This window comes from Gracilinanus agilis, chromosome 1 (genome assembly GCF_016433145.1).
Source record: "Gracilinanus agilis isolate LMUSP501 chromosome 1, AgileGrace, whole genome shotgun sequence".
NCBI classification, from domain to species: Eukaryota; Metazoa; Chordata; class Mammalia; order Didelphimorphia; family Didelphidae; genus Gracilinanus; species Gracilinanus agilis.
The window spans coordinates 756620663-756646220 of NC_058130.1; the positions used below are offsets into that span (position 1 = coordinate 756620663).

The 25558-nt window shown below is 44.5% G+C and overlaps 3 protein-coding genes across 3 annotated transcripts in view; 2 read left to right on the plus strand and 1 right to left on the minus strand.

Moving 5' to 3' along the window:
• ACAD10 (acyl-CoA dehydrogenase family member 10) overlaps positions 1-14450 on the plus strand; it is a 50765-nt gene extending 36315 nt beyond the window's left edge. The window contains 9 exon segments of the mRNA XM_044685421.1: positions 1124-1462; positions 3464-3618; positions 5190-5315; positions 5427-5517; positions 6484-6642; positions 8698-8870; positions 10755-10906; positions 11327-11378; positions 13675-14450. Of these exon segments, the coding sequence (XP_044541356.1) occupies positions 1124-1462; positions 3464-3618; positions 5190-5315; positions 5427-5517; positions 6484-6642; positions 8698-8870; positions 10755-10906; positions 11327-11378; positions 13675-13809 (1382 nt within the window). The 3' untranslated portion in view covers positions 13810-14450.
• Positions 14451-20777: 6327 nt separating this feature from the next.
• On the minus strand, positions 20778-21451 carry LOC123232360 (general transcription factor 3C polypeptide 6-like). The gene has a single exon (XM_044658788.1). The coding sequence runs from the start codon at positions 21449-21451 to the stop codon at positions 20783-20785; it is 669 nt and encodes a 222-aa protein (XP_044514723.1). The 3' UTR covers positions 20778-20782.
• A 2383-nt stretch (positions 21452-23834) lies between these two features.
• On the plus strand, positions 23835-25137 carry LOC123232361 (protein farnesyltransferase subunit beta-like). The gene is given in 2 exon segments (XM_044658789.1): positions 23835-24310; positions 24312-25137. Coding segments are annotated over 2 exon segments (1302 nt in total).
• The last annotated feature ends 421 nt before the right edge of the window (positions 25138-25558 follow it).

The following is a 25558-nucleotide window of genomic DNA, read 5'->3' on the forward strand; positions in this document are numbered from 1 at the left end:
CCCTGAAGATCCAACTGAGTAGCCAGTGTCCATCCTGGAACCTTTGTAATGGCAAATTCCACTGGCTTGTCCGAAGCCTTTCCTAACAGAAAGTCACCCAGGCTATTTCCTGGGATTTCCAAGGGTTGGCCTCACTTTATGCTACTTTATTGTTTGGCCACCAGACAGCTTGTCTGCCTAGATAACTATGTGTGTGAGCACACCTGTCCCCTAGACCCCAGACTGAGCTCTGGACCCCACTCATCAGCTCTTGCTGAGTGGTTTTATGTGAATCAAGCTTTTCGCTTTGCTCAGCTATGATGTTTATAGTACACATGTTTCCTCTCAGACACCATTTTTTTGGGTTCCCCAGCATGGAACTTTGCAGTCGAGGAAGGGCTTTGGCTCTTCAAAGGGATGCCAAGTACAAGACAGCCACAGCTGCAGCAGTAATCCATCCGCCCCTTCTCAGGCCCTGGTTTTGGCCATGCTGGGATCAGAACTGATAGAAGCAGGAGCAGTGGGCTATGAGTGATTTATTAAAAGGCAGGAGATTGAGAGCTCTGAAAAGAGAAGGGAACTAATTATAGAGGACAACATTAAGAGGCTCCTTCCTGGCCACTACAAGAAGGAAATCTCTTCTAATAAAACTGAATTCAAGCATAGTATCTTTTCCTTAGAGGTGCATCCTGATAATGATCTAGAAAGGAAATTAATCCAGCAAGTGCTTGAAAGCTTAAATGGTTATCACTTCCTGCTAGGGGCTTTATAAAGGATTTGGCTCAGACCTCACAAAGAGCAGTATAAACTGATGTTACCACTGCCCAAGAATTGTATAAAATGATGAGCTTAGAACAATTAGCCACTGCAAAGGATTGCAACTTTGAAAAATATTAAGCAACTGAGAGGATACATTTGCTGAAATTAATTTAGTAAGGAAGACCAAATCTCTTTAGGATAGTGGCCATAGCCAGACAAAGGGGGAAACAGTAATGACCAACTGGACAGAGGGGAAGAGACCCTAGACGAGAAAATGATTCAAGAAGTGACTAGTTTCCTGATTCCATTGGGGCCCATGGAAGGTGTTGTTACAGGGAGACAATGGTTTTGGATCACTAACCCTTTTTATATTGATTTTGATTAGGTCAATCAGACTCAGCTCCTGCAGGACAAAGTGGGAAACTGCCTGAGTTCGTGTCTAACTTGGCATGGGACTTTGCCGTGAAGGAAGGGTTTCGGATCTTCAAAGGGATGCCAAGTACAAGGCTGTCATCAACAAGGTCCTACTGTCAGTGGACCCATCAGAGGCCACCACTCATCCCCAATGGAACAAGAAGTTGGGCCACTTTTTCTAAGGTACCTCAGACTCCTGCCTCCAAAGGGATCCTGATTATCTCTTCAGAGGTCCTTTCAGAACCAGTCAGGGTTCTCTATCACAGACTGGAGAGATTCATAGAAACCCACCCCTACCCAGAGATCCATCTCCCAGAATGAAGAAGAAAAAAAGAAGAAGAAAAGTAAACTAACTTCTCTTCTGGGGTCATGTTTGGTCACTCTAATTATCCAGGGTTCACTCTGTGGTTTTGTCTTAACTTTGTTCTAGTTATTGCATTATTGTTGTCCTGGTACTACTTATTTGACCCTACATCAGTTTGTAGTTTTCTTGAACTTCTCTGAATTATTATTATTAATTCTTTCTTTCTATCTTAGTATCAATTATAAGACAGAAGATTGGCAAGGGCTAGGCAATTGGGGTTAAATGACTTGCCCAGAGTCATACAGCTAAGAAGTGTCTGAAGCCATATTTGAATTCAAGTCCTCTCAATTCTAGGTCTGGCTCTCTATCCACTGTACTACTGAGCAGCCGCCTCTTCTCTGAATTCTTGAGATGTGTTTCTTTATGGTGCATTAGTGCACCATTACCTCATGTACCACAGCTGGCCTGGCCATCCTCAATCCCTGGGCATCTACTTGGTTACTACAAAAAACACCCCAGGAACATTTTGGCATTTATGGGACCTTTCATTCTTTCTGTCTTTAATCTCCTTAGTGGGAGGTGAATCCCACCAGCAGCTAGATCTTGGAGTCATGTTCATCACTTTTTTTTTTAAAATATATTTTTAAACCCTTAACTTCTGTGTATTAGTTCCTTGGTGGAAGAGTGGTAAGGGTAGGCAATGGGGGTCAAGTGACTTGCCCAGGGTCACACAGCTGGGAAGTGTCTGAGGCCAGATTTAAACCTAGGACCTCCCGTCTCTAGGCCTGGCTCTCAATCCACTGAGCTACCCAGCTGCCCCATGTTCATCACTTTTTGGTAGCATAACTCCAAATTGCTGTCCATCCTAACTTTACGCTGAACCCAGCTGTCTCTGTCATTTTACCTCTTGGTTTTGCCTGATGTTAAACACTAGCAAAACTAGCCTCCAGTGGAGGTATTGGAGACATGGAGTGGCGCGCTCTCTCTCTCTCTCTCTCTCTCTCTCTCTCTCTCTCTCTCTCTCTCTCTCTCTCTCTCTCTCTTTCTCTCTTCCTCTCCCTCTTCCTCTTTCTCTCTCACTCCTGCCTTTCCTTTCTTTCTCTTTCTTCTCTTTTTCTCTTCCTCCTTACCTTTCTTTTTTCTCTTTTTCTGTCTCTATTTCTCTCTCTCCCTCTTTCCTTCTTGTTCTTCCTTTCTTCTGTCTCTCTCTCCCTCTCTCTATCATTTTTTCCTTCTTGTTTTTCCACTCTCCTTTCTCTGTTTCTATCTTTTTCTCTCATCTGATACTTTAGGAGAACAAAGCCCAGGGAACCAGCTTCCTGCCTTACTGATTGTGTAACAGGATCCTGGACTGGGGGGTGGCAGGGGAAGCTGTTCATTACTCTATTGGCTTCCTTCCCCCAACACAGATAATAGCGCTTGCTTTGCAGTCTTCCAGGTTGACAGTCCTCCAGTACTTTTATCTTGTGTTCCCTCCAAAGGTGCCTTTGGTCAGTGCCGTGGCAGATTTTAAAATAGGGCAAGTATTCCTGCCCCCATCACTAGATATCTTGCTCCTAAAAACAAGCACCATCTGCCTGACTCTGTGTAAACCCTTGCATACCCCACCCCAACCTCCCTACTGGGTAAGTGAAGTCATGGGGTCAGATTGGACATGCTCAGCAGGGTCTAGCCAAGTAAAGTCTGGCCCCCTGGCAGCCCATGCAGCAAAGGAAAAGGCCCTTGGGAAGGTGCACCTGGACCTGGATTGAATTCAGGCCTGTTGTTCCCTCTTTCCCAAAGCCCTGGGCCAGGCTTTGGGGTCTCTGTTGAGAATGCCTCTTAATCATTAGTTGGATTCTCCTTTTGCTTTTCAGCGATGTAGACTTAAGGGTTAGCATTAGATGACTGGGGATGACCTAAATATGGACACTGTTTTTGGTTGGCCTCTGCCCTATTTCCTTTCTGTTGTGTCCTTATGGGGCGTTCATAGATCTGGGTTGAGTCAGTCACTGCTATTGTCTCCAGGCACTCCTAGACAGGAAAAAGCCAAGTCTGAAGAGCTGTGGAACCTCTTCTTGCCAGTGGAGATTGATCCTGAGAGGAAGTATAGTGCAGGCCTGACTAACCTGGAATACACTCATTTGTGCAAGCTCATGGGCAAGTCCGTGTATGCCCCAGAAGTATTGGCTTTCAGTCTACAAACGTTCACTAAGCCCCTACCATGTGCCAGGCCTTATGCTAAATTCTAGGGATACAAAAAGAGACAAAAGACAGTCCCTGCCCTCAAAGGGCTCACATCATAGTCTAATGGGGGAGAGAGAGCAAACAACAAATATATATGAAGCAAGCTATAAACCAGATAAATGGGAAGTAATTAATAGAAGGAAGGTGCTGGGTTGAAGAGGAGATGTGGAAGGCTTCCTGTAGAAGGTAGATTTCAGTTGGGACTTAAAAGGAAACCAGGGCAGTCAGTAGGTGGAGAGGAAGAGGAGAGAGAATGTTCTAGGCAAGAGACCAATCATTGGATCAAAGAGTAAATGGAGGGGAGAAAGGCATACGAGGCCTGGAAGGGCAGGAGGGCTCCGTTCTGAAGGACTTTGAAGGTCACAGGATTCTGTATTTGCTCCTAGAAGTGATAGGGAGCCACTGGAGTTTATTGATCAGACCTGGGAAATCACTTTGGTGGCTAAATGGAGGATGGACTGGAGTAGAGGAGAGACGAGGCAGGCAGAGCCCCCAGCAGCATATTACACTGTCCCAGACATGAAGTGATGAGGGCTTGCAGCAGGGCCGGGCAGTGTCGGAGGAGAGAAGGGGACACATTCAGGAAATGTTGCAGAGCCAACCTTGACAAGCCTTGGCAACAGGCTGGATATGGGGTGAGGTGGGGGTGGCAGTGAGAGAGTGGAGAGGCCAGGATGATGCGTAGGTCATGAGCCCGAGAGACTGGGAGGAGGGTGCTGCCCTTGATAGTAATAGGGAAGGTTGGTGGGGGGAGTTAGTGGGAAAGCGATGAGTTTAGTCTTGGACATGTTGAATTTAAGAAAACCCAGTACAAGATGTCTGAAAGGCAATTGGAAGTGACTCGTCACTCCCTGGGGGCAGAGTATGTGTCAGGATCCTGCCCCAAAAGGAATAGATCCAATTTTTTTTTTTTGGTTCCTCCTCTTCAATAACCTATGAGACATAGGAAGTTTCACTTTGAATTGGTCCAGACTGGTGATTTCACCAATTTAGAAAACTGCTCAGTAACTTGTCTCACAGCCTGAAAGTCTGGTCCCAGGTGACAGTTCCAGCCTGAGCCAAAGGACAGCCTTGAATCCATGTCCCGAACTTGACTTAGCAGTTCCATGCTCTTTTCACTAGACTTGGCTGCCTTTTTTTTTTATTATTCTACCACAAGGCCTAACTACAGGAGTATTGATAATTAACCTTTAGAATAGAAAAGCTCCACAAGGGTAGGGACTGTTCCATTTTTGTCTTTTAATTCCAGGTGCCTAGTGCCAGGCAGATAGCAAGATGCTCCTAGTATGGTATCTGGGGGGATGATGAATGGGGGAGCAGATGGGGCCACCTAGCAAGATAAGGCAAAAATGAGAAGCAGTGTTGGGCTTGGGAGTGTATGGATGTACTTCTGGCTTGCTTTCCATTGGTCTTCTAGAACAATGAGGCAGAAAAATACCATTATTTCATGCTATGAATAAATGTGTTGAAGTAATCAGTATTTGTATGTATGCTTTCCTCTTTGCAGGCCTTTTACAGCTCTGCTCCCAATGCGGGAAACGTGGAGCTGCTGGTGAGATACGAAACCGAAGAGCAGAAAAGCCGATGGCTCCTTCCTTTGTTCTGTTCATGCTTTGCTATGACCGAGCCCCAGGTACTGACTGGTGGAGGCTGCTCCCCTCACCTCCCAGCCCCATCTAGTCTCCTCTTGGTGGCTTGCCCAGGATCCTTGGGCATATTTGAACACAAGCTTGTTTTTCTTTAGGTTGCTTCACCTGATGCCACTGATATTGAATCTTCCATTAGAGAGGAGAACGACGTCTATGTCAAAAATGGTCCTAAGTGGTGGATATCAGGTATCTGGCTTTGAAGACTTTTTTAAAAAACTGTGCTTCAATATGACTGTCTTTGTAACGGGCTCTGTCAAACCTATCCCAAGCCCTTGGGTCAGTGAAGAAATGAAGGAGTTCTTTAGTTCCCTTTGTGGGGACCATCCCTTTCAGTTCAGCAGAGGATTATGTTAGCTTTCAGTGAGCTGAATATAGGTATCATTTCCCTAAAATGGAAATTGAATTCATTGAACTTACATATGACCTCTCACCTGTAGATGAGAAAGCCTGGGCTTGGCCCCCAACCCTGCTGTTTATTTTGCTCCTTACATCTACTCTTGGGTGCCATGCCCCCCAACCCAAGAGCTCCAGGTAACAGCTTAGTTGGGTCTACCCCTTGCTCTGGTGTGCCCCAGCCTTCCTGAGGAGCAGGCCTTCCTTTCTATTAGGGTGGCTCAGCACAGAGCCAGTGACTGTTCTTAGCCTCCTGGCCTAAAAGCTGATCTTGGATCTTCTGCAACGTTTCTTTATAAAACACTTTTATGGGGGTCAGCTAGGTGGCTCAGTGGATTGAGAGCCAGGCTTAATGATGGGACATCCTGGATCAAACCTGGCATCGGATACTTTCTAGCTGTGTGACCCTGGGCAAGTCCCTTAATCCCTATTGCTTGGCCCTTACTGCTCTTCTGCCTTGGAACCAATATACATTATTGATTCTAAGAAAGAAGGGAAGAGTAAAAACAGACACACACACACACACACACACACACACACACACACACACACACACACGACTTCAGATTCCTTCCTAGGACAGAGAGGGATCATTCTTATTTCTGACTGAGAGGAAGAGCCTGCCTCTGATGGCATTCCAGTCTTCCTGAGCTCTATTTGCACCCTCTTGTTCTGTTTGTTCCATTGTAGGTCCAGGGTTGTACTGAGGCTTGATGGATTTGGCTTCTGTTGATCTGATTCTGTCTCTTTTTCTGGCATGAATCCTGGATCCCCATTGCTAGCTCTGAATGTTTATGGGAAAAACAGACTCACATGCCCCACATCACCAGCAACAATCAGTGCTCTTAGTTCCAATGTACATCCCAGGGATAAAAATCATCAGACCACTAAGAGTGTATGGGCTGGAAGATGCTCCAGGTAAAAGTACAGGCATCTTGAGTGTGAATGGCATCTCACCTTGAAGGTATCTGATCTACAGGCTGTGGAATCTTCCCAAGGTAGCTTGGTAGCACAGTGAGTCGTGTCGGAATAGGAGTCAAGAAGACCCAACTTGGAATCCTGACCCTGACACTTATAGCTCTGGGACCCTGGTGGGGACACCTCATCTTTGAGACCTGGAGACTTCATTGGTGGAAAGGGGATAATGCAAGCACCCCCATCTGGGGCTGTTGGGAGGGTCAATTTAGTGACCCACATACAGCACTTTACAAATCTGAAAACACTATATAAATGCTTATTATTGTTATTAGCAACAGTAGTAGTATCTTTATCATCATCTTTGTTGTCATTATTAGCGCTATTGTTACCATTCTCATTAATGCTATTATTATCATTGTTACTATATTCACTACAGTGTGCTTCTATATAAAATTCAGACATCCAGTCCCCCTAATTCAGTCTAATCTCAGGTGGATTTCCCAGGGTCACTTATTGACTCCTCTTCTCAACCGAGTACTTTTCCCACAAGAGAATCCTCTGCCACCAAGGGGGCATTCATGGAACTAGAGGAAGTTCTGTGAGGGAAACCACTCATGGCTTCTGAATCTTGGGATGGAGAATGCTGCCTTAGTGACTTGGATGCTATGGCTTGTCATATAACACTGTGAAACTGTTACTGCCTTTGTGGGCCAGTCCTGTTTTGCTGTCTTCACTCTCTGAGAGGCCTTTCCTAATTGAGGATCATGTTTTTCCAGATGCTTCAGCAAAGTGACTGTCGCTATGTACAATCTTGAGCCTGGGTTAATTGTGGGTGCTGAATCCTAAATGGGACACTTAGGTAAGATAGTGAACCCAAAGGATCACCCACTGTAGTTGATGGTACAAAGTAGATATGGAATCTGCTTATCCTAAACCCAAGATGTCAACAGTATCACAGGGCTACCAGCCAAGCAAGGAATCTGCTGATAGAAACATTCAGCTAACTCTGTCCAACTGAAGCCCTGTGCCTTTAATAACCCCTTTCTGACTGCGGATTTGATCGCTAATATTGAAGGACTATAATACGCCTCTTCCCTTAAACTGGCACAAACTATAATCTATGAAAGCCCACTAGACCTTTGATGAAGCTCAGGCAAGTTATAGTTTTAAAGATGATTTAATGTCTAATAAATCTAGGAGAGGAGGAGCTGGGTAATGACTGGGAAAATGGAAGTAGGAAATCCTTAACTATATTTAGAGGATTGTATTATTGATGAATCCTCTTCTCATATTTTGATGGTCAAAGTTCTTGGTTATTAACAGCCTGGTTGAAGCCGGAAAGGTCCTAACCTAAAGTCAAGGTTATCCTGCTGAATGATAGGTTTGTTGGTCTTCTTGATAAATGTAATTCAGGAAACAGGGATTGATGAAACACGGTTGAAATCTGGTTGCTGGTTGATAAATGAATAGAGCACAAGCTAGGCCTACCCAATCCACCCTTCACCCAAGTATCTCACAACTGAGATGCAGATGGGTTCAAATCCCTGCCTTTAATACCCGAGCCTAACCGCCCTGGCTCCTGCCAGGCTCCTGCCAAGCTCAGTCCATTCCACATTCTAAGCAGGTAACTGTCCATCATCTTGACTTCAACATGGTTGTCAGATATTTTCTTACACTATGTGAATCCACTTGATCACTTACTATCTGGGTAACTGTTGGCAAGTCAATTTACCTTCCTGGGGCTCAGTTTCCTCATTTGTAAAATTAAGGGGTTAGAATAAGGGATTTTGATCCCTTTTGGACCTAAGATCCTATGATTTTAAGTTAGTGGGTTGTTACTTGGAGACATTTGACACCTCCTTTCACCTCCTGCCTTCATTTTAGGCTTCAGTAAAAGATAGAATTAGCCATCCTCATGAGGTGATCAAAGCAAGGAGAGAAAATGAAAAGGATCATAAAAGCATCTGAAGTTAATCACTGGCCTGCTATTGTCTTCTGCTAGAGACAAAACAAATAAGCCCTGGGTCTCATTGGGTTCTCTTTCCATCTTTGTAGCAGGTCACGGGGAGGTCATTTTTGAGAATGCACAGGAACCTAAAGAACACATGGTTCTGAGCCCTGGCCAAGGGTTTGAGATTGCCCAGAGCTGCCTCGGCCCTGGGAGGATCCATCATTGCGTGTGGCTGTTTGGGTACTCAGAGAGAACGTTGGCTTTCATGAAGGAACCAGTTAAATGCTGCCCTCACACTGGAACTTGCTTGGTAGGATTCACTCTGTTCTGCTGTTTGAGTTAAAGTCCCTGATGCTTCTTGGCTCGGTTCCTATTAGAATTAGCATAGGGAACAACAGCAAATCTTCACCGGAGAAAGCAGAAAGATGTCTGAGTTTTGGCTTCAAATAGGATACTTGGCTCAAGTTGGACTTTCAGGGCAGAGTCTGTCCTTGCTCCCCTCCTTTTCTGTCCCCATAGGACAGGACTTGGATCTGTCCAAGCAGAGGAGGCCCTGGGCTCCTCTACATAATTCCTTTTATTCCCAAACCCAAAGCTGCTAAAGCTGCAGCCAAATTAGCCCTTTGACTCCCCAAGAAGCCCATTTGCTCTCTCACCCAGACTTGGGGTCCAGCATCTAGCACCCCACAATTTCCCCTCACCCTCTGTTGGGCCTTGACTTGAGCTGAGGAATAGAAATTCCTCCTTCACTGCCACTTAGAAACCTTCAGACAAAGAGGGAGTTATTTGTTGAGGCCAGGGCTCTTTCGCTGGGAACAAGAGTTCAAATCGATGGAATTGATTTCTCAGAGATGAAACAAACTCTGGAGACAAAATGAACCTTTTACACGAGTGTCTGTGTAAAGACCAGCAGGAGGAATCAAGGGCATTTTCATTAGTGCATGTTTGTCGATGCTGCTGCTCCCACCTCAGCCTCCATTTTTCTTCCCTCCCTTTCTTGATCATCTCAATCAGTCCCCAGTGCAGACCATCCACTTGACTGCTAAAGTTTTTCCCAATATAAAGAAAATACCTAACTTTATATAGATTCCCAGGCAGCAAGTTTTAGCCCTAACCAGTGTTCAGAATACAGTATGAGAGAGGATTCCAGAATGCCAGAACTGGAAAGACTTGGCAAGTCAAGGAATCCCACCCACTCTTCACCCAACTGAGGAAACCAGAGCCCAGAGCAGGGAAGGAGCTTTCCCAGGTTTACATAACTAGCTTGTGGCAGGGCCCACGTCTGCCCAAGAGGCTAGCAAAAAGAACCCTGGCCTGGAATCAGAGGACCAGGATCAATAAAATCCTGGTTCTGCCCCTTCCTCTTTTGTAACCTGAAGCAGTGTACATCCCAGCCTCAGTTTCCTCTTCTGTGAAACGAGCCTCCAAGGTCCCTTCCAGATCCACAGCCAGCTAGGAGCCTAGTTTCTGGTCCAGGATTCTTTCCACAGTCTCCTGAGGCCTTTCTAACCTGATCCCTTAAGACTTTCCAGAGGTTCTAAAGCTGTCATTCAAATAACATACATTCTCAATCGACCGATTCATCAGCCAGGAGGCATTGCCTTCAGGGTAGACACAGACACACTCACACTGTGACTGGCTCAGTGTACAGATTCTCCTGTCCAAGCTTGGAGCCTTTGCTCACAGGGGGTACAGGGCCATACCCCGATCTCTGCCCTGCTTCCTTCCTAAAAAGAACTAAGCTCATGCTAGAGATCTGACCAAAGCCCTCCCTCCCCTCACGTAAGTGGACATGTTGCTCTTCCTTGTTCCTGGCTTAGACCAGCCAAGCAAATGTTGGGAAACTGCCGCCTCATTCTTGCCTGAGTTTGGGGGAGCCCAAAGAGGGTCGGTGCTCCTTGGATGTCATCTGTGAGTGCAGTACAGTGGGTGTGAGTGGAGTGCTTGTGCTGTGTAAATCACTGACCCTTTCCAGAGGGCCTTGGGCGAGTGCGGCTGGCAGCCTGGTCCTCTTGCTCTTGCCCAGCCAGTGCTTCTCCCTCACTCTCACTTCCTCTGGGGGAGACCACAACTCTCTCAGCCCACAGGGGAGTAGAGGAACATTTGTGTCCTGGCCCCCGAGCCATCTTTAAAAGCCTTCAGGCTCAGTGCTGTGTGGCAGGTGAAATCACGAGTGGCATTTGGGAGGCTTCTGCTGGAGCAGGAGCAGGGCACAATTTGGGCAGACATTGCCAAGTCCAGGGCTGATACTGATCAAGCGAGACTCCTTGTGTTGAAAGCTGCCCACCTCGTGGAAGTAGCCAGAAACAAGGAGTGAGGAACATCATTTACATGGCCCAGAGCAGGACGTTCAAGGTGGGAGTGTGGTCTCTGGGAAAGGATGCGGGTGGTGGGGTGAGGGGGGAAGATGGAGTTCCATCTTTGGAAATCAATATTTAAATCTGACCTAGTAATCCTGATGAGCCTGAACTTTGGTCTGAATCTAAGAGAGAATTTAATAAGGATGAGAATAAAATTGTATTCTTGGACCCAAAAGAATCCAGTTCACCAATATAAGAAGGTTGAGTTATGATTAGTCAGCAGTGGTTCCCAAAGAATTCTGAGGGGTTTAGGACAGTGATGGGCAAACTTTTTAAAGAGGGGGCCAAAGGAAAGGAAATGCTCATCTGTCAGTCTGTTTCTAAGGCAACTCTTTAAAGTCTCATTGTATTGTGTCCTACTCGTATTCATCAGATTAGGAATAATGTTGTGCTGCCGGATAGGACATTTCCGGGGGCCACATCTGGTGGGCTGTAGTTTGCCCATCATTGGTTTAGTGGATCACAGGCTCCATATCAATTAGTGTTGTGATATGGTGGTGAAGAAAGAAAATGGGGGCTGCATTCTAAAAGGTCTAGCCTCTAGGACTAGTAGGAAGATGCTCTGCCTTTGTCCAGTCTTGTTTGTAGTATTGTGTCCAGTTCTGGGCACTGTGGTATTAGAAGGACATTAGAAGAAGTCAGTTGGGAAGGGCCATTTCACATCACAACCAGTTGAAGGAACTGGGAGTGCTGAGCTTGGAGAAGGGAAATCTCAGGGGGAATATATTTGAAGGGCTACCAAGGAGGAGGGATGAGACCAGTTCTGTGTGCCTCAGAGGGAAGAAAGAGAGGATAGAAGGGGGAAGATGCAGGGAGACCAGTTGAGGCTGATGTCCAAGAGTGGCCTGAGCTGCGTTGGAAGGTCTCCAAGCAGAGGTTAGATGGACAACCACTTGTTTCATATATTTCTAGTAAGAATACCTTTGATATGTTGATTGTACTAGATGGCTGCTGGTGGCTCACCGGATAGAGCGCCAGACCTGCAGTTAAGACAATCCACGTTCAAATCCAGCTTCAGACACTTCCTATTTGTGTGACTCTGAGCAAGTAACTTCACCTTTGTTTGCCTCTGTTTTCTCAGCTGTAAGATGGTTATTATAATAGCACCTATCTCACAGGATTGATGTGAAGATCAAATGGAATGATATTGTAAAAAAAAATGCTTAGCATCATGTCTGGTATACAGTAAATATGTAAGGAATAAATGTTTATTCCCTTCTTTTCCATTCCCGTTTCCCTTCTGATTCTGATTCTATGATTCTGATCAGTTAATGATGCTTTATTTGACAGTGCCTCTTGGCCTTAGGGAAGTAGTCCAACTGACACTTTCCAAAACAGGGCACATTGGTAGAACCATTTACCTATGTAGTAAGAGAGGAAGGGGAAGGAAGGGCATATTATCTAGTTTGAATGATGGTTTAAACTCATGAACTCTAGAGACATGGGCACGATTAGCAAAGCTAGAATGAGAATGTTTGGGAAGACAAGGGTCACATTAATACACCGGTCTATGCCAAGCCAATGAGGAGCTATTAAGTATTTCCAACACTCAGAGACTGGCCTAGGTGCCAGGAATCTAAAGGCTAAAAGGGCCACAGCCCCTGCTCTCATGGGGGCTACAATCTATTGAGAAATAGAGAAGAAGGGACATGGTAATATAAGGAAGGGGAGAAAGGTTAACAACTAAGGGAATGAGGGAAAGCCTCTTGGAAGAAGTGGCACAGGAGCTGAGCCTGGGAGGAAGCTAGGAATTCTGAGAGGGGGATGTCAGGAGGGAGAGTAGAGCAGTCATGGAGTCAGGAGAAGGACTATTGAATTTGAGGAATAGCAAGTAGTCATGCTACTGGGCATGAAGGGGGAGGGCAACTAGGAGCCAGGTGGTCAAGGCTTGGGATTTTCTTGAAACAACAGGGAGCCCCAGAGGAGTCCATCTTGGCTCTCCTTCCTCTGGTCTGATGTTTCTAGTTCAGCTGCTGGGTTTTCCAAGGTTCTGCCTCCTGGGCATTCGCCTGCTCTCTCCTTGGCTTTCCTTAGTTTGTGCAGGCAGCTGCCATGATCAAAATGATAGCTCCAAGCATGGCCTTGTGAGTGATTGTGCCATTCAGATGAGTATGTGGATTTAAACTTGAAATAGTGATGTTTTCAAAACAAAAGTGAAGGTATTTGATTTTTTTTTTCCTTAGCAGCACCCCACATAGCTGCATAATTCTAAATCATAGATTAAGAACTAAAAAACACCCAGGCACCTATTCCTTTTCCACATTCCAGCCAGTTAAAAGTAGAATCCTTTCCAAATCTAAGGTTGTTCTCTAACCCTCCTATTCTCTGTCACCACCAAGCCTGAGAAAGAGTATTTTTCTTGGTGACAGTTGATCGTGTGAGGTTGTTTCATGAGGGCAAAGTTGTCACTATCATCAGTTTCCCAAAGTTGGGATGCTTCAGTGTCTCAATTCCAGGATTTTATCACTGTGAAATTCACCAAAGACACCGAACTGGGTGTTTTGGACTTGAGTGGCAGGACCTCAATTTTGATCGATGCTCTGCCCATTGGGGACCCCATTTTGGCCTCGATGTGACTTTGGGAGGATCCTTCACTTGGCCTCAGTTGGCTCGTTCTTCGGTCACTTCCAGTTCCAGGTCTGATCACGGTTAGCCTCTCGGGGGAGATCTGTGTGACTCGTTTCTTGAGAGGCCCTTCTCACTTCCTGCTTTGTGTTTCAGGCCTTTGGAGCGGCAGGACCATGCAGGGATTCTCACCTGGTTCGATTTTTGTCCTGGGCCGGAGCACTTTGGCTTGCAGATAGACCCGAGGAGGTTCACAGGACAACGGTGGCAAAGATTGAGTTAATCCGTTAGCTTTTGGCCATCAACAGCATCATAGTGGGAAGAATTTAGAAGCTTGGGGATTAACAATGATGTCATTCAAAATCATCACGTGACTTGGGACAGCCCCTCTATTATTGTGTTGGACAATCACTCTGATCTTTTACCGCCAACAAGAGAACTCACTGTGAGAAACGTGAAAACACAGCGCTGGGAGGCTGCGCCCTCAGTGGCTTGGCAGAGTCCTTAGAGCTGGCCTTGGGCCTCTGCATGCTTGGCTGGGAATTCAGCTTATGTGGTGCTTCAAGGCCCTGGAAATATAACCAAAGACAGACCCACAAGGCCAGCCTGGAGGGTGGCAGTGGGAAATCCAGCTAGTCCTGGGCCTTCCTCTGCTCAAGGGTGCCCTCTTCTGCCATCAAGAAACACCTGATTCTATAAAGAGACTGGCTGAGCCTGAGGGAATGGGCAGAAAACCCAAAGACACTGGAGTTCTCCCGAGACCTCCTACTTAGCTGTTTCAGGGGGCTCCTCTGTGGAGGCCAAATTGTGTGGCCCTAAATTTAAAAAAAACAGAAAGGGCATTTTTTTTTAAATGAGGAAATAAACCACATGGCCCTGGGACACATCTTTGCAATGTGAAATTCATTCAGAATAAAGCATTTTAATTGTCATCCCTCTGTATGGGGGGCTCAATTACCCCGACTGTTGATACAAAACTTGTCTAGGGTCCTGGCTACTTTCCAGTTCTCCACCCTCGAACCAGACCTCCAAAGACTCTGCCCAGGAAGAGCTAAACCAGTGGTTCCCTTACAGTTATTCACCACCTTCCAGTGTACCTGTGGCCATTACTGCTCCCCTGGATCGTTGCAGCACCCACCAGGGGGCGGTAGTGCCCACTTTGGGAATCACTGCTCTAAGCCATTGGACTCTGCAATCCTTGTGCCTTCTTCTCAGCACTTTCCTCAGCACTCAGACTTTGTCTCCTCCCCTTTCCACCTCTTGCTCCAAGAGTTGATAAAATCCCCCAGGACTGTCCTATGACTCTATGCATTCACTCTCTGACTTCCCAGACCAAAACTCTCCTCCTTGGCCATCACTCCCACACTGTGCTCTCTGTTTATTTTGTTAAAATGGCAGCTCTTTAAGGGTAGAGATTTTCTTGCTTTCGTGTTTATGTCCCTAACAAATCACTTGGAGAATATTCCTGCCTGATCCTTCCAATAACCTTGTAAGATAAGTACTACGGGGATTTTTATTCACATTTTATTTTGTTTTGTTTTGTTGTTTTTTTTAACCCTTAACTTCTTCTGTGTATTGGCTCCTAGGTGGAAGGGTGGTAAGGGTGGGCAATGGGGGTCAAGTGACTTGCCCAGGGTCACACAGCTGGGAAGTGTCTGAGGCCACATTTGAACCCAGGACCTCCCATCTCTAGGCCTGGCTCTCAATCCACTGAGCTACCCAGCTGCCCTTTATTCACATTTTAAAGATGAAGAAACCGAGGCCTATTGCAATGACATGAATTGCCAGTAAATGCTAAAAAGGATATTTGATCCTAACTGCCTCTCAGTGGTTTGAGATTTTGATGGAACCTCCTGAGACCTTAGTCTTAATATTATTTCTTGGTTCAATGCTCATGATAAATGCCATCAAAGAAACTTTTTTGGGGGGGTGCATGAAGGGTTATATGGTGAAGGAGAAGGAACACTGGGATTGATTGGAGCCAGTTGACCTGGCTTAATATTGCCACATATGATCTGTATGACCTAGGATAAGTCTTTTCTCCTTTCCCAACCTCAGTTTCCTCACTTGTAAAATCGAGCAAATAATTAGGTTGTCAGGTGTATCAAATTAGGTAATGTGTATTTTGTAAATTAAAAGGCATTAGACCATTATTAGCCATTATTATTTTGGTGCTCCCTGGAACCTCGCAGCCTCTCCTCAGCTTTTCTCACTTTGAACTTTGTTATTTGACTAAGCAAAGAATCTCCAATTTTATCAGTATGGGGAACTTTCCATATGGCAACTCCCTTTGCCACCAAAGACCTCAACCCACTGAGGACTTAGTAGAACATAGAATCATAGATTTAGAAGTTTTAGTTACAGGCCATTGAATCTCCCAGGCTCGTTTTATAGAATAGGAAACGGAGGCACGTAGAGATTAGCCATATAAATCAGCATTTGCAGAGTGCTTTACTTATCTCATTTGGGCCTCACAACAATTCTGTAAGATGGGTACAATTATCCCCATCTAACAGATGAAATTGAAGTTAAAAACGAGCTCTGTGACTTGCCCAGTGACAAAGCATTTAATAAGCTTTAGTGGCAGAGTTTGAACTCACATTCTTTTCCTGACTCCAAGCCCAACACTATCTACTATACCACACTGCTTTTGCTGTTATGCAGTTGCTTCTGTCCTTTCTGAGTTGGTGATTCCATTTGGGATTTTTTTGGCACTAGAGTAGTTTGCCATATCCTTCTCCAGCTCATTTTAGAGATGAGGAAATTGAAGCAAATGAGGTTAAATGACTTGTCCAAGGTCACACAGCTAGTAAGTATCTGAGACTGGATTTGACTAAAGGTCTTTCTGATTCGAGGCCCAGCCCTCTATTCACTGGACCATTTAATTGTCCCTCCACTGCTTTTAAGTGAAAGAAAATGATTGTTAAAATGATGAAAAGATTATTCACCTCTGGTTAGAAAACAAAAGCCTTTCCCTCAGTGGCATTTCTAGGAACCCAGACCTTCCTGAAACTCTTCTACCAGTTGCCAATCATTATCTAAGCTCTCAGGGGTTAATAATAATCTTTATAGCAGGGTGGCATAGTAGACTCCTCTTCCTGGGTTCAAATAAACCTTAGATATTTCCTAGCTGTGTGACCTTGAACAAGCCCTATTTATCCTGTTAGCCTCAGTTTCCTCATCTGTCCGATGACCTGAAGCAAAAAATGGCCAACCACTCCAGTATCTTTGCCAAAAAAAAAACCCAAATGGGGGCTCAAAGGACACAACTGAAATGACTGACCAATGAAAACCTTGGTACAGCCTCTACTATGTGCCAAGTGCTATGCTAAGTACTTTACAAATATTTCATTTTATCGTGGCTAGACTAGCAAGACCTGCTCCTTGCTTTTTGCCTAAGGAGAAGAAGGGAAGATGCCCTGCAGAAAGAAGAGTCTTGGAGAGCAGTCCAATGAGTCACAATCCTCAAAGGAATTTCTTCTCAGCCTTGAGATCAATATCTTGGTAAGAAGCACAGCTGCAAGATGAGCTCGGAAGCATGACCCAATCTGACAAGTTGTCTGTGATTTTCTTCTTGCAGAGGTCAGTGGTTCTTCCTCTACCAATACTACTTGGTAGACTGGGATGACTTGGAAAATGACATTATTGTTTGTGTCCCTGGAAATGACAAATAGGAAGGATGGAAAACCCAGAGCTTTGAGTCCAGTGATACAGTGGAAGGAGCACTGGCTCTGGAGTCAGAGGACCTGTGTTCAAATTTTACCTCTGATATTTTCTTTTACCCGGGTGACTGGAAGAAAGTCCCTTAGACTTTGCTGGCCTTATTTTCCTACAGCCTCTCTGTCAAATGAGTATAAACCAGATGGCATGTGAGGTCTTTTGAAGCTCAAGAGATAAGATTATCAGGTCTAAAATATATGCAGGTGATGATAATCTCTAGCATTTATATAGCTTGTGAAGGTTCATAAAGTATTTTACAAATATCTCATTTTATTCTCCCAGCAATCCTGGGAGATAGATTTATCCTTTCCTGCTGTCTTTTTGGACTTAGGTTCAACTTTGCAAGTACTGGTTTAGGTAACAATGAACCCCATTTTACAGATGCAGAAACAGAGGCAAAGGTTATTAGGATAAAAAATAATAAAGGCTGATATAATAATAATTAGTATTTTAATTAAAGCCATGCTGATAGATAAAATCATTAGACCACACGCTTGTAAGAATTCAAAACTGCCACCCCAGCCATTATTACCTCCCGTCTCTTCCTGAGTCTGCTGGCCAAGAGGGCCACTCCCCCCTAACCCAGGAGATTTAAACTGTTCTCTGCGTGGAGACATAGGCGTCCCCACGCCCAAAGAACCAGAACCAGAAACCCATTGGACCACGGGAAATGTAGTTTGATAATTTCCACGTGTCCTTTGAAAATACATACATATACTTAAAGATGGCATCTCCCAAATTTCATTTTTACAATGTGAAGTGACTCACCTAGGTTCACACAGCTATTGTATGTCTGAGACACAATAACCTTGGGAGAAAGAAACTATTTTGAGCTCCATTTTATAGAAAAGGAAACTGAGGCAAACATAGCTAGGATGTTTCTGAGACCAGATTGGAATTCAGATCTTCCCAACTCTAGGTCTAGCATTCTATCCACCATGCCACCCAACTGCCTCTGATTTAAACAAACAAACAAGTTAATATTATGTGAAGGCATTATAGAATAGCAGAAATAACACTGACTGTCTTCAAAAGACCCGAGTTCAAGTCTTATGTGAGCCTTGGTTTATTTGTTAAATAAGGGAGATTAGTGTGATAATTTAGATCAAATCTACACTGCCCATCTTTAGATTTAATCACCAGAGGTGAAAACATCTCCATTTTTGGGTGGTCTGTAGCCTACATGTGCTAGAATAACAAATCAGAATATACTGACTGCCTCATGGGCAGTCCTAAGAAAAGTGTCTATTGTGATTGGATACGTAAACTAAGAGGAGGCCACAGGAAGTGACGTAAAAGAGGCCCCTTTAAAAACAGACCTCAGCAAATTACCTACTATTTTAGATTCTTATTTCCTTATTTCTTCCTCTTCTCAGTTGTAAATAAATTTCCATAAAAGTCATTTTAACTTGAGGTTATTCTTTATTTGAGGACAGATAATTGTTCAATCCCCTGGTGACCTAACCTTTTAAAATATTCAACCAAAAACCACTTTCCCCCATTACGTTTGGCTGACCACTTAGATAGTGCCGACTACCCTCAATCTTCTGAAATTTTCTTGCCTCCTCTTTCACTCTGTAAACCTCAACTCAACACAGCTGAAGAAGTAAGTTCAATTTTTTTTCTCCTTTTTTTTTTTTCTCAAAAATAAGACTTTATTTTACCATATACCAAATATTATTATAAAGAAAAGCTAAAATGCACATAGGTTCTCCACAATATTTATTATTCCATTTTCATGTAAATAAGACTATTCTTCTACCTCATTTATCTGACTCTTGCTTATCTGGAATGTTTTGCCATACAACCTTACAAAGTGATCTTCCATAGTTCCTTAGACTATAGCAGTGATGATGAAGAATCTTTTGGAACTTTTTAGGGACTCGATGCCATGCCCCACTCACATACCCAGACTTCATGCCCATGCCCTGGCCCCTATTGCGTGTCATGCCCCTTCCCCTGGCTGAGGACAGTGCCCCACCCCCACCCCACCCCTCCCAAATTCAGAGGTGGGGTCAGTCAGAAGATTGGCCAAGCCAGCTCTGACCTCTGTGGGGAGGTTCCAGTGTCCTATACCCTTCCCTTGCATCCAGGGGGGATAGTACCAGGTTACTGGGTCTGAGCCAGCCATACTCTGCCCCTGCAACAGAGCAGAGAAGCTAGAATACCCCCACCCCCTGCATTCAGGGTGGGGCCAGGCTCCCAAGCAGGCAAGCCAAGGGCCTGCACATGCCCATAAAGAGGCTCTGCGTGCCATCTTTGGCACATATGCCATAGGTTTGCCATCATGGCACTACAGGAAAAAGGTAAGTAAACCCACTGTTATAGGACAGTGATGGTGAACCTTTTAGAGACCTTTTGTGGTTCCCCCACACATACACCTTATCCCAGACAGGGCAGGAAGAACGGGATGGGGAATGGCCTGGGCACTTCCTCCTTAAAAGAGTAAGCACTCGTCGGGGGCAGCTGGGTAGCTCAGTGGAGTGAGAGTCAGGCCTAGAGACAGGAGGTCCTAGGTTCAAACCCCGCCTCAGCCACTTCCCAGCTGTGTGACCCTGGGCAAGTCACTTGACCCCCATTGCCCACCCCTACCAATCTTCCACCTATGAGACAATACACTGAAGTACAAGGGTTTAAAAAAAAAAAAAAAGAGTAAGCACTCCCACTGGCTGCTGGGAAGAGGGGCAGGGGAACAGCTCCAACCAAGTTCCTCTGCCTTTCTAATAATGAACTCTGGGGGCGATGGCGCATGTGCCCACAGAGAAGTCTCTGCATGCCATCTTTGACATACATGCAACAGGTTCACCATCATGGTTATAAGAGCATAAGTCTATAACAATTCTGAAAATTAAATTTTAGCTAGTCTTTCCAAGATAGAGCTTTGGAATCATGATACTAGAGGAGAAAGCCTTGAGCATCAGGAAGTCTCAGGTTCCTACCTGACATACTATCTATAGGACTCCTGGATAAATCATTTAACCTCTGAGGGCCTCTCACAACTCTCTAAAATTAAGTTGAAGAATGGGGAAGAGATAAAGGATGGGAGTTGTATCAGCAATATGGAGGGGATTTCCATAGTTAAAAAAAGTAAAATCATTTAGTACAAAACAAAATGTGTAAGAAATCTATTTCCCTCTTACAAGTGTAGGATGAGATAGAATCCTCTCCAGTAAGTACTAGAATTTTTCCTGGTTATCCTCTCAGAGGAAAGGTTTAAATATGTAATTATGTTATGCCTTGGATGCCTCTACTTAAGCTCCCATTAGTCCTTTAAGTCCTCAGGAAATAGTGTCTTTGCCTGCATACAATACCCATTTCAGCCAAATTCTCTAATTTAGAGAATCTGAAGAAAAGTTCTTAAAAAAATTTTTTTTCTGAAGAATCGTCTGATTTTTGTTTGGGCCTGACTTATCCAAATATATGCAGCTGTACTATCGTGTATGGCCAATAGACGTGGAATCCATGAAGAAATAAAAGCTATATATTCAATTCTCCAAAATCAGAACTCCAGTTATGCCTATGGTTAGAACCTATAGGAATGTCGTCACCTAGGAGTGGCTTCCAAGGTAGGCTCCTGAGTTTCCATAGAAGTAGAATCTTCTGTCTCAGAAGAAGGGCTGTCAAGAAGAGGCCCAGCATCCTCTATTTCCAAGTGGTCTGATTTTTCCAGTTCATTGCCCAAGCCTGTATTCTCTTTGGTTTGTATTTCCTGGTCTTCTATTTCCAAAGTTTTGTCTGGGGCTTGAGCTGCAACTTCCTCATCTTCCTTTTGCTGTGCAAAACTACAAATCATGTTGGGTCTATATGAAAAATCATTGTCCTTGATCTGCAGCCATTCTACACCACCTATATTTTCTTCTCCCTCCTTCTTCTCTGTCAGGAGTGTTCTTGTCATACTCAGCTTCTTCATTGTGTGGCATTTATATTTCAGCTCTGTTTTATGGTTACCTTCTGAGTCAACTTGGTCTGGATTTTCTTCAAATACAACACAAGTCCCAAGAGTATCTTCATATTCCCCAGCAAAGACATAGCTGTCCACTTGAAGAATAGGCCTCTCTGTGTCAATTCCCAAAATCTTGCATTTGTTTCCACATCTTGTTAAAAACTCTGAATCTATAATTCCTGATAATTCCACCATGACCAATTGCTCCTCTTCTTCATCCTCTTCTTCTTCTAGCCCAGGAGCCAGTTCCTCCAGAGTAGCACCCGCCATAGCTCGCTGGCTAGAGGGACTACGACTAGACTCTCCCTTCTTTTTTTCTCCTTTTACCATAAAATAAATAGCACAGGGGGCAGTTGGGTAGCTCAGTGGATTGAGAGCCAGGCCTAGAGACGGGAGGTCCTAGGTTCAAATCTGGCCTCAGACACTTCCCAGCTGTGTGACCCTGGGCAAGTCACTTGACCCCCATTGCCTACCCTTACCCCTCTTCCACCTATAAGTCAATACACAGAAGTTAAGGGTTTGAAATAAAAAAAAAAAGAGAGAGAGAGAAAAAAATAAATAAATAGCACACAGCTGTTCAAATTTTAGTTACAGGGTCCTAAAGCCCCACCCATCTTCTAGGTACTTTGCCAGCAGTAATCAGTACTGGCAGCAGCTGCTTTGTTTCTTAACTAGCTGTATAGGCCTCACCTGGGGACCTGTTTCCAATTAGCCAACCCTCAGATTTTGGGAAGGATTCTATCTTTCAAATGCCTTCGTTGTAAGCTGGCTAGTTTGCCTTACCGGCAACAAACAGGCTGCTCTATTTTTTAACTAACAGTGAGGGCCACAACCAGAAAAACACTTTCAAACCCTCTCAGAGGGAAAGCATCTCTGTTCCGTGCCCCAAACAATTTCATCTCGTAAAAAATCTCCGTAAAAACCAGAGAAAAGTCATTGAGCTTAACTTAGTTTTTATTAGAGAGAGTGATTTTAAATTGAAATCAACCAGTTTTAACCTTGTTTTACTCCTGAAAAAACGACTTTCTTTTTTCCAAGCCCCATGTGTCTCTAGAATTAAAGTAAGGAGTAAAACCTGGGGAAATTAATCAGGAACCACAAAAAACTGGTCCCTTTTACCTTGAGAGGCTTTTAGAGCCCCCCAAAAAGGGAAAAAGTAATTTATAAAAATTCCTTTTGCCTCAGAAAAGCCACATTTTTGCCCAAAAGAGGAACCATGTGCTCAGTAAGCACATGGTTCTAGTGGTTTTTTTGTTTTGTTTTGTTTTACCCTTAGCAGCTACTTAATCTATACTTAAGTATACTTAGCCTCAGACAAAAGGTTCCTAGCCAACCCTCCACCCAAAAGTTAATTACATTGTTAAATCAAGGTGTGACATACTTAAAAAATGTGAAGTACTTAAAGGGACCACACCCTTACCTGTAAATTCTCACACCTTCACCTTAAAACCCTAGCCCTCATAACCTAGCCAGTATTGTCATCTACTGGCAAACCCCAGAATTACAAGCAACTTAACAAGTAACTAAACAAAAATGTGGTTGGAGCAATTGAACACCTTTGTAGATAACTGCATCCTCCAGGCTGTCAACTACATAACTAAATTTGGACAAATGTTTTTTTGCTGGTTTGTAATCCCACAGAATGTATTACAAGGGATATATCTGGCACTTGGGTGCGATTATAATACTTGTAAGTGGAGTTGTTTATCTTTACCTCTCCTGGAGAGACTTGAGAAATACCCTAGATATACTAGAGAAGCAAGTAAAAGATTCATCTCAGCCTCTCCAAGCACAACATACTTCCTGTCCAACCCAAACAAATGCCCCTTCTACTATACAACAACCCAGGGAACTACAAGCTCAGCTTGATTGTAACTCAAGACTGGACAATGTGGAGGAGAGTATAGAGGAGATAATGGCTTATCTAAAAATCCTTGGAAAGTATTTTTAAAAAAAGAAAACAACAACAAAAAAAAAAAACTCCAGCATAAGAGAGACATCTCTCCATACCTCCTCTCACTCTGACCTACAAAACTCTGCTCCTTCCACTACTCCACTGGATCCAGTCCCTGCTGCTAACTCAAACCCTCCCCTTACCTTTCCCACTATTCACCAAACAGGGAACCTAAAGGCGGGAACAGAAAATGATGCAGCCCAAAACTTATTCCCCTTAAGGGAAGTACCCACCTTCAGTAAAAATGGGGAATTGATGCCAATAAGACATCATACACCCTTCAACCCTCAAGATTTATCTAGATTCAAAGCAAATATGCCTACTTTTGAGAATGAACCAATCTTAATTATGAAAAAATTAGAGAATATATTCCAAACTTATGACCCCAATTGGACGGATGTTGAAAATCTGTTGGAAGAATTCCTAACAAGAAGTGAGAAAGATAGAATTATCTCTCTTGTCAATAAGAAGAAAGGTAGGGGAGCAATTAATTGGCCGGTCCAGAATTCTAAATGGAATTACAATTCAGACCCAGATTACACAAAATTCTACCAAGGCAGAGAAGCATTATTGTCAGCCATGAAAGCCTGCTCTGATATGCCTAAAAGCTGGTCAAAATTCGGAGAGACAGGCTACGCGTTGCAGTTTGACGAGGTTGAGTCCTGTCTGCCGCCAGCTGTTTGTATTTTTTTTAAAGCCATGGCTGCTGCAGCTGCTTCTACCTTTTTATATTTCCCTTTGCCCCTTCCCCCAGCCTGGTCCGAGTCTCTGTACTGCCTGAGCCCGGAGCACGTGCAAGAGCAGTTGCAAGACGACGCGGTAGAGACGGTCACCTCCGTGGAACAGGCAAAAGTAGAAGATAAGATACAAGAGGTCTTCAATACTTATAAGATCAACCATCATGTGCCAAGACTTATTCTGCATCGAGAGAAGCACTTCCATTATCTGAAAAGAGGTCTTCGACAGCTGACAGATGCCTATGAGTGTCTGGATGCTAGCCGCCCCTGGCTCTGCTATTGGATCCTGCACAGCCTAGAACTGCTTGATGAACCCATTCCTGAGTCGGTGGCTTCAGATGTATGTCCGTTTCTGGAGAGATGTCAAAGCCCAACAGGTGGCTTTGAAGGGGGACCTGGTCAGCACCCACACCTTGCACCTACATATGCAGCAGTCAAGTATCATTGGCACTGAAGAGGCCTTTGATGTAATCAACAGAGAGAAACTCCTAGAATACCTCTACTCCTTGAAGCAACCTGATGGTTCTTTTATCATGCACATTGGAGGTGAGGTGGATGTCAGAAGTGCTTACTGTGCTGCTGCAGTTGCATCCCTAACTAATATCATCACACCTAAACTTTTTGAAGGGACTGCTGAATGGATAGCAAGGTGTCAGAACTGGGAAGGTGGAATTGGTGGTGTGCCAGGCATGGAGGCCCATGGTGGCTATACTTTTTGTGGACTGGCAGCACTAGTCATCCTCAAGAAGGAGAAATCTTTTAACCTGAAGTGTTTGTTACAATGGGTGACAAGCCGGCAGATGAGGTTTGAAGGTGGATTTCAGGGCCGATGCAACAAGTTAGTGGATGGCTGTTATTCTTTCTGGCAAGCAGGGTTACTGCCACTGCTCCATCGAGCACTGCATGCTCAAGGTGATCCTGCCCTTAGTATGAGTCGCTGGATGTTTCATCTGCAGGCCTTGCAGAAATATATTCTTCTCTGCTGTCAGTGCCCTGCAGGGGGGCTTCTGGATAAACCTGGAAAGTCAAGGGACTTCTACCACACCTGTTATTGCCTCAGTGGATTATCCATTGCACAGCACTTTGGCAGTGGAGAGATCCTGTGTGATGTGGTCTTGGGAGTGCCAGAAAATCGCTTGCAACCTACTCACCCTGTGTACAACATTGCACCAGATAAGGTGGTCCAGGCCGTCATGTATTTCCTGCAGAAGCCCATTCCATGTGTGGAAGAGGAGGTAGCAGCAAGTTCTGCTGCCACTGACTAAAAGAGATGAGGTGAAAGCCTCAGGACAGAGTGGCTCTTAGGTGACCACTTAGAGTAGAACTCGTCCTGGAGAGCGCTCACGATGAGGAGAGGCTCATGGCCAGTCAGCGCCACGGATGTCTGTCCGTGCTGAACATCTCCACGTAGTCACCTCATTCAAGGCTGCATTGTCATTTGTCTCCTGACTTGAAACCCATTTGCTGCTGCAGTTAAAGTGGAACTCATCATTACTGACCTGGACTTTGCCCAAACAGCAGCGATGGACCTTGGTGGGGTGGCTCAGAAATGCAGAATTAGGAACTTCTGCTGTCAAACTAGCCATTTTCCACTTCTCATATCCTACTGCTTTTGCTTATTGGGCTATGTATTACCTCCTTTAGATAATAAAATAGTAACATTTAAAAAAAAATTCGGAGAGACAA